Genomic DNA, 17,523 nt, shown 5'->3' with positions numbered 1-17,523 from the left:
TTGTTGACATAAATAGAATCTTTATTTACCATCTAACTAAGCCTAGAAAAAAAGTTCTTTTAACCTTGCAGAATGTTGATTCAAACCAGAAAATGTAGTATTTTTCTTACATGGCAAGGGTTCAAAAAGGGAGGAAAGTTCTACTTGGAGTAGGGAGCAGAGGCAAAAATAGTTAAAACTTTATAGCAAATATCCCAAATTTTTCTTAGTCATTCTGAGAATATATATCTACACATAATTGTAAATCCAAAAAAGAATATTTCAATTAACTGCTATTATTAACGATTCAATGGTAAAAATTTAAATTGATCTACAGTCATTGTGATCCTTATCAAAAACCCAGCTTTTTTTTTTTTTTTTTTTTACGGAAATCGATGTGCTGATTATAAAATTCATAAGGAAATACAAGGGGCCCAGAGTAACCAAAACATGAAAAAGAACAAATTTGGAGAACTCGGACTTCCTGATTTCAATATTTAGTACACAGCTACAATAATCGAGACTGTGTAATACTGGTTTAGGGCTACACATATAGGTCAATGAAATAGCACTGAGAGTCCAGAAATAAACCCTTACATTTTTGTACAATTGAGTTTTGGTAAGGATATCAAGACAACTGAATTGGGAAAGAGTAGTCGTTTCAACAAATAGTGCTAGCACGACTGGATATTCACACTCTAGTTACGAATTGGACCTCTACTTCACACCATATAAAACAATTAACTCAAAATAGAACTACACCTAAATGAAAGAGCTAACACTGTAAAACTCTTAGAAGAAAATATAGGAGTAAATCTTTGTGACAATTTTTCTTAGGTACACCAAAACATAAACAACAACAAAAAAATAGGTAAGTTGAACTTTATTAAAATTAAAAACTTTTATGCTTTAAAGGAGATATCAAGAAACTGAAAAAAACAGCCCACAGAATAGGAGAAAATATTTGCAAATAAATCATACATAGAATAAGGAGTTTGTGTATGGAGTATTTAAAGAACTCTTACAACACAATAATAAGTCAAATAATTAGACATTTCTTTAAAGATACATAAATGTTCAATAATCATGTGAAAGGATGCTCAAAATTATTAATCAGTAGGCAAATGCAAATCATTAATCATAAGGAAAATGCAAATCAAAAACCACTTCACACCCAAAGGAATGGCTAAAATTATTTAGGAAAAAAAAAGGAAAATAAGTGTTGGCAAGGACGAAGAGAATTTGTAACCCTCATGTATTACTGATGGGAATATAAAATTGTGCAGACACTTTGGAAATAGTGTAGCAGTTTCTTAAAATGTTAAAACACAGAGCTACCATATGACCCAACAATTCCACTGCTAGGTATATACCCAAGAGAATTGAAAACATATGTCTACACAAGAACTTCCTTTTCTTAGCAATGTTATTTCATAATTGACCATTATTTCAAATGTTCAAAACAACATTATTCATAATGAACAAAAGTGCAAGCAAATGCCCATAAAGTGATGAATGGGTAAACAAACTGTATCTGTACAATGGAATATTTGACCATAAAATTACATGAAATGCTAAAACATGCTGCAACATAGTTGACCCTTGAAAACATTATACTGCATGATAGAAACCACATATCTTTTGATTCTGTTTCTATGAAATGTTCATATTAGGCAAATCCTTAGAGGTAAAAAGCAGATTGATTGTCAGGGGCTGGTGGGGCATGGTGCAGGCAGTATGGGGAGTAATGCCTAATAGATATGGGATTTCTTTTGGGGGCTTTAAAATTGTTCTAAAATTAATGGTAATGGTTAGAAAACTCAGTGAATAAGCTGAAATGACTGAAGTGTGATTTTTAAAAGGGTGAATTTAATGTTATGTGAATTATATCTAAATAAGGCTTTTTAAAGAAAAATGAGTAGGCTTAAAGCCCCATTCGGGCCTTTCGATGATTGCAGCTGCAGCCCTGCGGACATGACTGCTGCCCCATGAGAGTCCACCCAGAGCTGCCCAGACAAGCTGCCCAGACAAGCCGCCCAGAAACAGAGATAATGTTTACTCTTTCAATCCATTCAATTTTTGGATACTTTATTAAAAAGCATTGGAAAGCTGGTATGACATCACTCATGTCTAATCCTTAAGTGAAACTGTGTATTATGTGCTTAATATATAGAGGACTATACATACTCTCACCCTTCACAGAGCTCCCTCTTGTGTAAGAGGCAGATAAGAAAGTTAATGATTTTGACATAAATATGGTCATCAGATGTTCTGACACGTGTACTAGGCACAAGTGCAAATATTTCATTAAGTTATCTTCCTGAGTATTTTTGTAACCTGCCCAACCTTGTCTCTTTTCTCTAAGCATGCGTTTAGCCCTTTATGATAATATGAATGTTCAAAAGCTTTCAAAGACATTCATCTTTTAAGATTTGGTGCCTTAAACTAAAAAGTATTCTTTAACCTTATAGATTTTCTTCCCTTTTTTTTTATCTCTGTGGAGAGGAGAAAACAAATATATAAATGTATATGTAAAAAAATAATAATAAAATAAAATATGTATATGTATTTGTATAAATATATATACAGATATATGTATGTGTGTAGAGTAGTGCAGCCAAAGAATTACTTTATTAAAGTACAGTTCCAAAGCCTAACAGAGAACTATGTCTTGCATAAATGGGAATCTATATCAGGTGTGCTTTCTAGATCCATACTCTCCTCTGCGTAACATCCAACTCAACTTTGCTACCGTCCTGGAGTGAAGGACCTCTCTGACCCTCTTACTTCTCTGTAGTAGAAGAGTGTTTACCATATTAGAAATTAAATGGTTAATTTTAGTTTCTGTATGTTGAAGGTCATCCTCAGAATCAAAGTCTCATAACAAACTAAGAACTCCAGATTTTTTTTTTTTTTTTTACAAATTCCCATTATATTATTGACAGAAATGACCATGCCAGGCAACGTTTTTTTCATGTATTTTGCTTTCTTTATATTTTTAGTGTCACTGGGGGTGCAAAGAAGTACAGTACATTAAAGCTAATACATCACTGCCTGTCAATGCCACCTTCCCTTTGGTACCCCTTTTCCTTGCTGATTGAAAACAGTCCCAAAAGCTTACGGTTGAGTAGCAGGAAGCTAAATGAGGTATTCCAAAGCTCTTAACATATTACTTTGTGTAAATGACCCATTTGAGTATTTCAGAAACCAACGAGAGAGAAAAGAGCATTGAAAGCTCTGAAAAGATTAACACCTGTTTCCAGTCTCCGGCGAAATTATAGCATGCTTTATATATCCAGAGTAAAACCATTTACTCTCTCACGTTGAGACATTCTATTCAAATTTTCAGTTCTATATGCATAACATCCCCATGCTTATGGGTTTGTTTCACTACAGGATTCCACACAGAACTTAGAAGAGGGAGAAGTTATGAATGGTGTACAGACAGAAGCACTGACATCACTGAGAGCCAAGGATGCACTGAGGTATTCTCCTTATGTGAATATTTTATTTCAATTCAATGTTTATTTCTTTAGTAGTTGTTTTTATTTTATAGAGAAGATCAAGATAAGTAGAATAATGGAGTGAAACCTGTCCCAATTCTAAAATTGCTTACTCTTTTCTCTCTCTCTCTCTCTCTTTTTTTTAATATGGCATGAGAACTTCCTGACAAACACATATACAAGTGTGCCTCAATACTTCCAGCTCTGCAGCCTGGATTTCAAAATTGCTTTAAAAGTGACATTTCAGAGTTTATTGTGGTTGAGTGTTTCACATTGACATTAGCTCTTTGAATATTGCTTTGCATTGTGTTTTAATAATCTTGCGATATTTCACTATAAGTATATATAATGTATCCAGCCTATCAACCAGGGTTTTCATGCTTTTAATATAAGTAACTCGTCACATGAAGTCAGTTGTTCTCATGTTTACCAGTACTTCTTTTGCTCTGCACCAATTTCCAGTTCTGCCCTCAGTGCGGCTTGGGTTTGAATCTCAGCCCAGCTGCTTGCTAGTTCTAGTGCTTAGGCAAGTTGCTCATCTCTCTTTGCCTTCATTTTTGGTCTGTAAACGGAAATAATATTAAAACTTTTTTCAGAGGATTGTTTTGAAGATTAAATGAGCTAACATATGTAAAGCACAGTTCCTGTGAATATTTGCTGCTGTTGCTAACACTATTATTATTATATCATCTATGTTATTATTATTATCATCACATTATCATTTTTCTAAGTTGCTTCAAATTTTACATAAAGAAAGTAATTCCATATATAATAGACTGTTGGCTTTAGCACTTATTTAGTCAGCATATTCCTTTAATTTAGCACGGTTACTAATAGATGCCAAACATTTAACATAGAATTAGCTTTAAGAAATATTCGTGATCTTTCTTTATCATGGTGCTTTACACACTGTGTGGATTTTCCTCAAGTTCGTAATTTATAGCTGTATGGCATAGTTACTCTTTATATAGATTGTTTCTTTGATTAATGAGCTGCATAGTATTAAAAATTTGATACAGAAAATCTCCAAGGCACTGTCTTTTTAGAAGCTTGATAAGACTGTTTTTGGATGTAGGCATAATGAATGTAATACTCTTATTCTATTTGACTTTAATTTCATCTTTTTAATGCTAGCGTTTTGAAAAGTTTTCTAAATGTTATGTAGATAGCGCTTATAGAATGAACAAGTGTTTGGTTTATGGCTACATAAACAAATTAGCTAAATTTTCTCTGAGTGCAAGGAATTGAAAAAAATGGAGTGTAGAAATTTTTTAAAATGATATTTTTAATTAAATATATGTGTGTGTGTGTGTGTGTGTGTGTATGTATATATATATATATATAATTTGATTATCCAAACAGCCTTTTCACATGAGTTTTATTATCACATTTAGTAGGATAAGGAATTGCTAAATTCAGAGCAATTAAGTAACTTCTAGAGACCCAGTCTATATCCATCATTCCTGTCTCCAAATCTTTTGACTCCAATGTTATCTATTTTGTGCACTTTCATTGGCGTTTTATTTCATGGTATATAACGGGAGCTAAAAAATTTAATGTCAGAACCAGTATAGGAGAAATTAGCTGAAATCCGTTTGAGGCCAAGTTCAGAAAGTAGAGTGAGTACAGACTCCCAGCACTTCTAGGGTTAAGGAGAATGGGAAGGATTTTAACAGCATGGAATGCATAGCTAGCAAGGGAAAGCTTGGAGATTACAATTTTAGAAGAGGACCTTGTTTCTAGCTGGTATGAGATGATGAAGAAACAACTAAACAGAAATTATAGAGCCACTTACAGCTGAGATACATAGTCGGAAGGAAAGAATAGTCCAATATCCCACAGAGTTTGGCCCAAGCATAGGACGTGAGAGCTTACTTTCGTGCAGGTGGCATAGAAGCTAAGTATTTTATTTGTAAAATCCATCTCCATATGCCCTGAACTCGTTCTTATGTTTTAATTCTCGTAGTCATTGCTAAAGCCTTTGTTAACTCTCATCTGGACCATTGTAATAATCTGCTAAATCTTCTCTTGAATATAAATCGCTCCCTATTCTAATTGATCCCACACATCATGACAGGATAAAATGTAAGCTATTATTTGAGAGGTATTACTCATTGCATTCCGGGCATTATAACATGTATTCATGTGAAATGTATTAATATTTACATTACTTTCATTTTATAGATAAATAAACTGATGCATTTTCTAAACCACAACACTTATCAAACCATTCCTTAGTTTCAAAACCTTCAAATTTGGTTAAGTCCTTAGTTTGAACGTATATAACCTACATAACCATGGACAAATTATTTAACCTCTTTAAAATCTTTTTTTTTTTTTTAATATGGAAAATGGGTATCATGATCACATAAATTATAATGAAGATCAAATGAGGTATATTACAGGCAATTTCATTTAGAACAATGCTAAATGAAAGGCTGGATAAACATTAACTGCTATTGCAATTATCATTATCACACATATTACAGTTTATTATAACTATTTGTCAGTCTTCCAAATAAGACTGTGGATCTGCCAAGGGCTTCCTGACATCTAATGCAGGTCTTGAAACATATTTGTTGAGTGAATGACTGAAATGGATAAAACAAATTGCTCCATAAATCATAAATATAACTATTAACTGCTTGCCCATTGTTTACACAAACAACTTTATTTACAGGAAAAAAAAGGGGGGAGTCATTCTCCTAATAGTCTTACAATGTGGATCTCTGATGAAATATCACTCAATTTACTTTGATCTTAAGATGACAATGAAGCAAGAGGTTTCCATTGTTTTTTTTTAATATTAAATTATACTTTAAGCTTCTCTTTAAATAGCAAGTGATAACTGCAAAAGACCTTCACCTGATCCCTAACTTCTACCTCATTTCTGACCTCACCCTATTTCTTGACACTTCCCCAAATTCACCTTTTTCAGGCTTACCTTTTTCAGACTTAGAACTGCATTAACATTTTATCCCATTTTCTCCTTTGCCTCTGATATCCACCATTCATTTGACAAATTATTGGCAGAGCCTATCTCAAAATATCTTGAATTTTCCCCATGTTTTCATGCTGCGTTCCTATGATCATTACTCAAGCCCTAGTGCCTGTCAGATTATCGCAATATTTTACTAATTCCTGTCTCAAATACCAATCTCTCCCTTGTCTTTCAATTTTCTAATTGATCCCACACATCACTACCGGGTATATATTTCTAAACCACAACATTTATCACACTGCTCCGTAGTCCTAAAATCTTTCATGACACGGTTTTCTACGAAATTAAGTGTGAATTTTTTAGCATAGAATTTGACATATCGATCTTAGATTTGATCTCAGACTAATGGTTCAACATTATTTCCTAACCACTTCAATCAATCAATTACTCAATTCCTCGACTCTCCCCTCTTCTTTACCCTCTCTCTCCCTTTCTCCTGCCCGTATTCCCCTCTGTTCGTCTCCTACAGCCAGTCTGTGTGCCCACATTATTCTGGTTCGCAATCTCAGTGCAGACTGTTTTCTCTTGTATTCATGCTCTCTCTGCCCCCTTGCCTACCATTTTTGATTGAAGATCCATGTGCCTTTCTCAGTCCCATCTCAAATGCATCCTCCTACAGAAAATTTTTTTTTGATTTTAGCTTCCCTTCCCTGCACCCTCTTCCTCTAAACTCATCCGAAAGACCCTCTGCTTTGAAACACATGTCAAAGTGGTTTAAAATAACTGCTCTGGAATGTAATAAATTCCTGTTTGAGTCCTGACTCTACCTTATATGAATGGTGTGATGTTGGACAAATTATTTACCCTCTCTAAGCATCAATTTAGTTATCCATAAAATGGAAGTGATGTAAGAATTTATACATTCGATGTAAGTACATGTTATAATACCCAGAACACAATTAGCAAACTGCCTCTCAAATAGTAGCTTACTTTCATTGAGAGCATACTATTATTACTACTTCTATTCTGTTACTTTGTACTATTTTTTATTACCTGTTCCCCTAGATTGTGAACTCCCCAAACATTGCCCTTTGTTTCTTCCTTGCAGAACTTCCCCATTGGAACTATACAATATTTGTTGAATTCAAGTAAATTAAATGAACCTCACCCTATCAACAACAAATTCTTAGGTTGTCTACTAAGTTTATCACATCAACAAAACATTTCACCATCAAGCAGATTTCGGCCTCATAGGCAAATTCCTCTTGGACGTTAATCTCTCACACCATCATATATGTCAGACCTGTGCATCAGTTCCTAAAGAACAGCAACTAATACCTGCTATCCATTTATTTCAGCCCTTCATCTTCTCTCTCACTGTCAGTAGTTACCTCAGAAAGTTCTGATAATCCTACTAATAGCTGATAATGAAGGCCTCATATATACCAAATACTGTAATTATGACATACATGTATTATGTTCTACATTGTTTTCTTTAAAACCAACAACTCTAATAGGGATTTATCATACTTTTCTCATTGTACAGACAAGGAAACTGATACATTTGGTTTTAGTTTAAATGATATACTCAAATACCCGACTCAAAGTCGTCACCAGGATATACTTTCTGTCTAATTTCATAAGTAAATCATGATTTCCCTCTGAAGCAAAGTATTCCCCCTCCTCACCCTCAGTCTTGTCTCCTCTCTACTCTAAACCTGTGGCCTATCACTGAGTTGAATAATTGTAATATTAAAAATGCTGTGTACTTGCCTTCTGTGAAGACATTAGGTACACAAACATCTGCATCTCCTGTTGTAATCTCTCCCTCAGGCTCCGTGTCTGCTGGGTGGAAACAAACGAAGTACTTACTCTCTGTCTAGTTCTCCACAGAGTAGCTATTCATGCCTGATTTTTTTAAACCACTAATTCTGTACCTTCATCCATTGTTTTGTCCTAAACTCTTAGATCATTACAGCTGATTCTAATCAATTTTGTCAGTTGGATCTTAAAATGTTTATCTTGCTTAATACTGTTGGACGTATGCTTTATGACTATCTGCTTTTATTTTAGTAGTCATAGAAAAGTTAGGTGTAAAGTTAGGTATTTTGACCTTAGTGAAATCTTCCAACTTTTCTTTATTTATAACTGAAATATTTTCCTTTATCCCACTGTTCAATTTTTGTCTCTCTTTCTCTCTCTCTCTTTTTTTTTTTTTTTTGCAAGTAACTGCCAGTCCTTTTATCTTTCTACTGTTAGAATATATTTTTTTTTACCTCATTTTCTGCTTTTTCACTCTTGGCCACTTCCAAATAAATATGCACATATCCTGCTCACTGGTCTCTGAATTCTATTCTGTAGTTTACCTAAACAAATACCATTAATAACATATTTTCATATCATAGTAAAATCTCACTTTATGAGAAATTTTGTGAGCCCTACTTGCTCTGTTTGTCTTCCATGAACAGTGTTTGTACAGAGATTTCTACTGAGCTCCATCAAGTATTTATAGCACTGAGATTCTTTTTACATTTCAAATAAATAAAAATATATGGACTAGTCTCTGTGGATTCCTCTTTTAAAAGGCTTTTCTTTCTATTTTGAAACAAATAATGGATAGCAATTTTAAAAGAGCATGGTGAAACATGGTCTATATAAGACTTATAATGTTTGTCTATATTAAATAGATTTAATTCTCTATAAGTGTCTTCATATTGCAATCAACAAAATTGAAAGTCTTTTATGTTCTTTTATGGGATAATATTTTCATGATAAAATTTAACAGTTGACAGATATCCTTCTAGTCAAAGAATTATGCTGTCTCATAAAAGTTATTCTGAAATTTGAAAAAGGAAATCTTATAAAATAGGAATAAACCTTAAAAATACACACCCCCCAAAAAGCTTTAGTATTTTGAAACAAGATTACTTTAATAGATTATGAGGTTAAGTGAATATAAAAATATAGGATTGATAAAAGAGTAGCTATCAGTTTGATACATATAACACATTATGTTTTACACAAGAGGTTTTGAGTGGGGTAGGAAAATATTTGCAAAATAAAAAAATATGAGAATCCCTAAAGCCATCCTAAAAATTCTTTAGCTAAAATCTTAAAGTCTATACTAGGCTAAACACTTATATTCCAAAAGTCTCTTGTAATACATGTGAGTGCTATCAGCATGTGGATACTTAATACATTAATTAGGAAAGAGAAGTGTTATGATCTAAATGCAGAACTATAAAGGTAGAAATAATAAAGTTTCAGTGATTAACAAGATTTTAGTCTCTGTTTTTAAAAGCTTTTGAAACAGTACCGTAACTCTAGATTATGAATGTTTTGGATTTAGTCTTCCTCAAATACCTTCAAATGCATTATAAATCTATTATTATGTAAAAAAGATTGCTTCGTAGCCCGTTTAAAGCTATATAACATTCTCTGCCCACCAAACATTTTATATTCAAGACTTACAATGTATACATATATATATATAGTATTTCATTTACATATATTCATATAATATCTATGTTCTCATACAGAAAGTATGGAAAAGAATCTACTTTATCCCATGATATTTTCACTCTAAGATATTTTCTTTCTAACTTTTATTTCAGTCACCTGATACAACCTGCTTGACTGAACAAGTTTTAAATATATCAGCAATATCTGAGCAAAACTCATTTGAAATTTATTATCAGATTTGAAATTTCATCCCATTCCACAAATGTTGGAAACTGACATGCTCCTTTTCGCAGTTCTTAATGATAACAGGTTTGCAATGAAAACATTAAAAATAAGCCTAATCTGCTGATGAGAATATATTTAATGTATTTATTTTAGATTACTGGTAATTTAGAGAATACTTCATGCAGAGTGATTTCATCAGGCATTTTGCTTTCTTAATGCTGTTCTCAACTTTCCAGCAAGAAGCCAAATTTCACCATTTTCAATTTGTAGCAGAAAAGCATTTGTAGCAGCTGTAGCTCTTAATTTGACATCTAGTTTCAGGTCATTTTAATGTAAATAGGAAACAATAGAGACCTACTTGCAATTTTCATAACAGGGATGTTTGCTTCAACTTTATCATTTTTCCTCTGGCAATTTTATTTTTCTCTCCCTGGGATTAAAGGAGCCGATAATTGTTCACAGTTATTATTTTTCATCTTTATAAAAATGTGTTAGTTCTACTGTTTATTACTCAAAAGCTCCCAATGTCTTGTATATTTCAGTCATACACAGTGTCCATTAATGTTTCTAGCTCATCCTTTCCTTAATCTGGAGTAGGTTAGACAGGTCAGGCTTTCCATTTCTTTTTGTAATACATTTTCTCCAGGCTTCGCAACTTATTTTTCTACCTCAAAAAAAAAAAAAAAAATACAAGGGATGAAAATTTGGAATTGTTCCATTGAATGCAACCGATGCTTTATTGAAAAGCAACTTTAAATTTTGATTTTATAATGCTTTGAACATGCTCGCGTATGTTACCAACTGTGGTTTCACAGTTGTTGTAAAATGTAATTCTGTGATTTTCCTAATAAATACATACTTTATTTTTCCTCTATTTTGAGGGAAAAGGCCTACTTTATGATTAAGCATAGATGTGCTTAGTTTCATGTATTTTATCATCTGTACACTAATTTTCAAGTGTGTCTCAATGGGAAAAAGTTTTATTCTTGTGTATATCCTTTTAAATATGTTGATTTATGTAGATTAAGTTAAGTAGGAAGTTGTTTTTGTAGGTAGTCATTTCCATTTCTTCCTCTTCTACGGGAAAAAAATAAGAAATCAAATAGTCTTTGAAACATTTTATTTCCTGGATCTTCTGAACGTATCAGCAAATCATGTACTCCTTTGATATCATCTCTGTTGTTAAATTTACAGCAGTTGATATAATCCTAACGTTTATTTTTTAATGTGCCTCATCTGTTTTTTTAGCAAAGACTCATCTGTGCTCTTATTTTTTTCTGCCCCAGTGATATGACAAGAACAGTGGAGATTTCTGGGGAAGGAGGCCCCTTGGGAATACATGTAGTGCCCTTCTTTTCATCTCTGAGTGGAAGGTAAGATGTTTTTCTTACATCAGAAGCTCATTCTAATGAAAAAAAATTGACTGTAGTTCATTTTCCAAGACATTTTTCAGAAGAGGATTAAGTGCGTATCTTTGTTATTCAGGTGGACACCTCAAGGTAATACTTCTGTTGGCCACTTATGTGTTAGAGATAAAATAAAATCATTTACTTCTAGGATGCAAAGGAAAAGAAAAAAAATCAATCATAGTTTCTACATTTACAATTAATTATGAAGTACTTTTTAAAAGTATTCTTATCAGTAATACATAGTAAACAGAATCTTAGGAAAGATTTTAACATATTGTTAGATGAATATTGCAACTGAATTTTTTAATGTTTTAACGAACATTATTCACCCAGTGAATATAGTAATTCCAAGTTGATACTTCCTGATAGTCCTCAGACATATATTAGTAAATAATATAACGTAAGTAGCTATATCAAAAATTATATTCATTTTGATGATTTTTAGCTACAGTAGCAAAATGGCATCATGCTATTTATTTTTTCTAAAATAAAATGTCAATTAAAAATAATTTACCACATCCTTTTGATATGTCATAGACATTATATTCCTAACTTTATACTGGCAAATGGTAATTTAGATTGTGTCAACATTTATTGAAATTTATGTCTACCTAACTGGATACTGATGAAAATTAAAGTGTGTGCCTGAGAGTTAATAGTAACACTATTATAAAAATCCTACAAAATTAGTATTAGATATTATGTCACTTTTCAAGTAAGGTGACTGCTGTTAGGATTGAATCGATATTGACAAGGACTTTCAGAGACTTCAAAGAAAATCAGTTCCTCACTCAGATGACCTGATTTTAATTAGTTTGCTAAATTTGTTTTCTTAAATGCATCATCGAAAAGGCACTACACCTTATTTTAGCTTAGGAGATCAAAGACCAGAAAAGTCCGTTGATTTTCTCATGGTCATATGAAACCCAAATCTCTCAACTTGCTCTCACTCCATTGCTCTTTCTAAAAAAAAAAAAATTCCCAAAGGCTATATAGTATTAATTTACTGGTTCTGAATATTTATTCAATTCAGTCTGCCATATAGCGGGAAGAGCAGATTTAGTCATGATATTTTGGTTGGCATCATTTTCAGCAGGTAGCCATCTGCTACCTGTAATTGCAAAGTCATCACCTTTTTTTTTGCAAATAACATCTGATGCCAAGCTGTTGCTGGAATGAATGTTCCTTAAAAAGAAATTAACTGAAAAGCTAGTGGCTCTTATTGTCTCATTTCCTGTATGTGTTAATAAGTGTATTTATAAATGTTATGGGTGATGGCACAGGACAACTGATGTTGTTTTTGATAGATGAGGAGAGTGTTTACTCAGTTGTCCTGAAACATATAATGGTTTTTGGCAGAAGTGAACTGATAGAGCTTTGTGAATTACCAGAGAGGTTAAATTAGCAGGCCTTTGGCTTAATGAAGCTGGAATAGAACACAAGATCACCCCAATTTCCAAAGCATGAAGAAATATACAATGTGACAGTCACCATACTTCATTTTCAATAGTTTGGAAAACAAGACGACCTTATGGACCAGAAATCACCTTTCCACTTCAAATGAGAGAAACACACTAGAATTTATTGATTTCCTCCCTTCTCCTTCCTACTTCTGATGTCTACCATAAGTCTTGTAGAATAGTAGAAAAAGTGTTGGACTTGGATTCAGAACAATTGAGTTTAAATCTCAATGTTCTCTTTTTTATAACCTTGAACAAGCCCCCTAAATTCACCTCTTATGACTACCTATTTCACATCAAGGTTGTGGGAATTAAATGACATTAAAAATGTGAAAGCTCCTTGTAAAACACACACCATATGAATGTGTAAATTATCAGTATTATTATTTTGGCTAAAACAGAAAAGCTTAGTTCAACAATGAACTTTTATAAGTTCATGGTCAACTGTTCAGTAACTTGGTGAAATAGTTGTATAATTTTTTTTTCCTATCCACTAGTATTATAGAAAGGAAATTTAATTAAAAAACATAAAAAATAATATGGAAGTGGAGACATGAGCCAATAAAAGTTAAGAAGTAATGAATACAGGCTGAAACAGCACACTTAACTCAACCCATGTGTCTAGATGCAACTGCGTGTAGAGCGTGTCAGACAAGTGTCTGGTTTTATGATGCCATATGTTTTCACTGTGTGAGTGGGGGTAGGGTGAGTTAAGGTCATAGAGGTATGCTTAGTTCTTAATTTCCGTCCACTTATTGGTTTGTGTCATTATTTTAAATTAGTATTTACATTTAATTATTTACTAGGACTACTGTAATTGGCTTTGTCTCCATTTTTTTTTTCTTTAAGAAAAATACTGCCACACCTGTTGTTGAATTAGAAACCTAATCCAGGTTAGAACACCCTGAACACAACATAGTAGCTGTTATATTAGATAAAGCCTCAATAGATTCATTAGACATCACAGCACAGGGTTCTAAATGCTGCTTGTGTAGAGGCCCATTGGCTTGCACAGTGAAAACAAAACAAATACGAACAATGAGCCCCTACAAGTAAATAACAACTTAATTTCATTTAAAAAAAAAAATCACTGTGGTTTTGTTTTAGAACTAAAATTATGGCATCTAATCGTTTTACAGTAAATAAAAATAGTATACTTCAGTTCCATAGTAAAGACAGCTGAATATGAGAGAGAAGAGGGAAGGGATGGGTGAAGAATGACACACAATGGGAGAAAAGCAGATGTTTAGGTAAAAACGTTAAGCTAGTAGAGTGGTCGAGGCCATGTGATACAGTGGGAAGAACGTAAGGGAGAAGAGAGAAGGTGGGTGAATGCCTAACTGATTATCAGAAGACCAAGAAGCAGTTGTTACCCCTCTCATTCTGTGGGGCAGTAGATTTTAGCCTCCTTTATCACTGCTCATTAGTGCAAATTAACTGGTTTGTCTCGGTTTATAACCCCTTGATAGCATTTATCTTTAAATCCAAAGAGACTTGGTCTCACATAAGACAGCTACTGTAGCCTCTTGGTGTGGGGCAAAGTGGATAATGAGAGATTCTTTTTTGAGCCTTCTCATACTGGTCTGGATGAAATCAAAGTAGAGGGAATCTGTTCCTTCTATGGAATAGAAAAAGCAAGAGTGGTTTGCCAGGGACCAAACTAATAAAATCAGTCAGTTTTACATTTTACCAAAATTACCTCTGACACATGGCTTTTACAGTTGGGCTTATTCTGTCAATAAATTTTTCATGGAAAGTTAGATTATTTAGATCAGTGAGGTTCACAAAGCATATTCCAGCTGTATTATGCCAGCTAAATTGCAACCCAGTGGCCTGAAAGAATTAATTCATCTCCCAAAATGTGAAATTAAATCCTAGGGAGTAACATTACATGACTGATGATGTACTGAATTAAATTAAAGGAAGACTTGAATGCTTGTTAAAAAAATATCGCTTACATAAACTAGTTTATAACCACATGTGAGTCTCCTAATGGATCGTGTTATTGTGAATCCACCATAACAAAAATCTAAAATGTGAACTATTAGAGAGTTGCTTAATTTAGGAAAGAAACACTACTTTGTTCTATTTCTTTTTTTCTTTTTGCATATCAAATAGTTCAATTTTTAATATTATATCAGAAGATTAAAGAAGGATTAGTATCTTAAAAATATTAATTTGAATCTAGGATCCTTTATCAAATAGCAACTTTGGCCCCTTTTCTTTTCCACATAGAATATGATTAATTTACTAACTTACCAGAACTAGGAAATGAAGCATAACGCCTCATCACGCACTGGTACCTGCGACCCTGAGCCTTCCCTGTAATGGGTGGTGTGACCATTTACTGTTCTGTCTCCTGTGTCTGCATACTGAATTCATTTAACATTTTCAAAGTACATATCTAAATGTCACCCATGTGCCTCCCTTTTGCCATCTTGAGATGACATGAGCTCACTAAGCAAACTGCGGCCCTGTAGGCAGAAGCTCCACTCCGTGGCTACTCCAAACAGGAAGATGGTTTTCTCCTACACTTTTATTAGAGACTGTGGCTGACCCTATTATTCACGCATAAAATGTGCTCATATTTTATTTAGATAAGAGATTTAATGCAAAGGGACTATGTAATAGCACACGAAGCCTCTGTTAAAAGTAACATAAGTAAAAAGCAATTTTTATTCTTAAGGAACCAGTAATTTAGTGCTTTTCAAATCTCTAATTTGAAAAACAAGCGGACAGGGGAAGAGGAGGTGGCAGTTTCTCCACACCCAGCAAATTCCTCCTAGAGAGGATAACTGTTTTTCTTACTCAGGGATACAGCTAGGACCCTGACATGCCACAAGGAGAAGGGACATTCTTCAAATGAAAAATAACTAAAATATGCACAAGTTTAATATCGTTTCATTTTCAGTTTAGATACTATTGATATGTAACAGAGTCACACACACACACACGCACGCACGCACGCACACACACAATTCAATTCCTTATTTTCATTGCTGTAGTTTTCTTTCTCCTTTCCTTTTTACCCAACTCCCTACCCTCCTGACTTTAAGCCATAACTACAAGTCACCAGGAGCCTCCAGGTATGCTCTCTGAATCCAGACTTTTCCTGGTCAAAATTTCAGACAACTCTTCCCAAAGCCCTGCCTTTATCATGTCACTGCCTTGCTCAGAAGCAGTGGGTAGTGGGCACACCACTCCGGCCTCATTGGATTAATCCATTAGCTGGCGTTAAAGGTCCCGCTAGGTGGCATTGGCTTCCCCACCCAGTGTTAGCTCCCCACACTGATCTTTACACGAATCCACAGAGCCCATCCTGCCTCCTTTTAGATCCTCTCTCTCCTCCTATTCATTCAAATCCTATTTATTCTTCTGTTCCAATTTAAATCTCACTTTCTCCTCCATATCTTTCTTTGAAGAATCCAGGCTTATTGGTGTGTCCAGTTTTAAAGTTTCTACTTTACTTGTCTGAACTGACCAGTTGTTCTTGTCCAGCAACTCCTCCATCCTGAGCTCATAGAAAATACTCAACACATACTTGATTCAGTGACACTAACAAATAGGACCGAACTTACTTTTAAACCGAATAGTAAAATCCATGCTTAAATATTTGCTTCTTAAAATGCAAATTATTGGAATAGGTAGTAAGGCTGCCCCCTCCCCCCCAAAAAAAAAATTTACAGTGAATACCTAATCCTCACCCATTATGGAACAGCAAGTTGTCCCCTGGGCATTAACTCAGATTACTTATTGCAGCCCGTCTCTTGGGCATCCCAGGTGACTGTAACAAGTAATCTTCATGTCCTCAACTCCACTGAGCTGCACTAGCCTTTTCTGAGTTTACTGCAAGCATTAGAAATGGGAGCGTAGATTAATGTTCTCCGGGTTGCTGTTTATGCATATCTGTTTTGAAGGGATTTTCCCCTTTTAGTGAGTTATGGTTTTTGCCCTTTTTTTAAATTAGGAATTTAAATAACAAACAGTTAGATAAAGCATAATTTCTTTCATAAGTAGAAATCAATACTTATTTCTGAATAGTTGCAAGTGGAGAAATAATTAGCATATTGTTATTCAGTAATTCTATTTCGATCTAAATTTTGCATTTAGGATTCTAGGACTCTTCATCCGTGGCATTGAAGAAAATAGCAGGTCCAAGCGGGAAGGACTATTTCATGAAAATGAATGTATAGTAAAAATCAACAACGTGGACCTCGTAGACAAAACCTTTGCTCAGTAAGTTTTTTTTTTTTTACTGTTTTATTTACTTTATTGATCCCTAGAATACCTATAATCATTAATGAGCTTATTATGATCAAAATTGTAGGTGGAATTTCTGTCAGTTACCTTTGAATGACCCCGAAACATCCATTTTCAAATGCATCTTATGTTTTAGCACTCTCAAAGGTGGCCTGCACATGTCCCTGACAGCCCCAGGAGTGGCGAACTGCAGAATATAGCAAGCCTTCCTGCCTGGTTGTCTTTCTGGGGCATCAATAGATGGGTTTGTTTTTCTTGGGATATGGGTCAGTTAGACTGGTATT

At 33.9% G+C, this 17,523-nt stretch overlaps 1 protein-coding gene across 2 annotated transcripts in view; it reads left to right on the top strand.

Annotated features, from left to right (window-relative positions):
* Positions 1-17,523, top strand: part of PARD3B (par-3 family cell polarity regulator beta) — an 893,411-nt gene that overhangs the window by 470,300 nt on the left and 405,588 nt on the right. For both annotated transcript variants that reach the window (XM_036237191.1, XM_036237192.1), the window contains exons 5-7: positions 3,376-3,464; positions 11,397-11,483; positions 17,090-17,215. In XM_036237191.1, the coding sequence (XP_036093084.1) occupies positions 3,376-3,464; positions 11,397-11,483; positions 17,090-17,215 (302 nt within the window). The remainder of the gene's footprint in view (positions 1-3,375; positions 3,465-11,396; positions 11,484-17,089; positions 17,216-17,523) is intronic.

This window comes from Rousettus aegyptiacus, unplaced genomic scaffold, assembly GCF_014176215.1.
Source record: "Rousettus aegyptiacus isolate mRouAeg1 unplaced genomic scaffold, mRouAeg1.p scaffold_m13_p_2, whole genome shotgun sequence".
Lineage (NCBI taxonomy): Eukaryota > Metazoa > Chordata > Mammalia > Chiroptera > Pteropodidae > Rousettus > Rousettus aegyptiacus.
The sequence above is the reverse complement of the archived record's forward strand: the minus strand, read 5'-3'. Positions and strand labels throughout refer to the sequence as shown.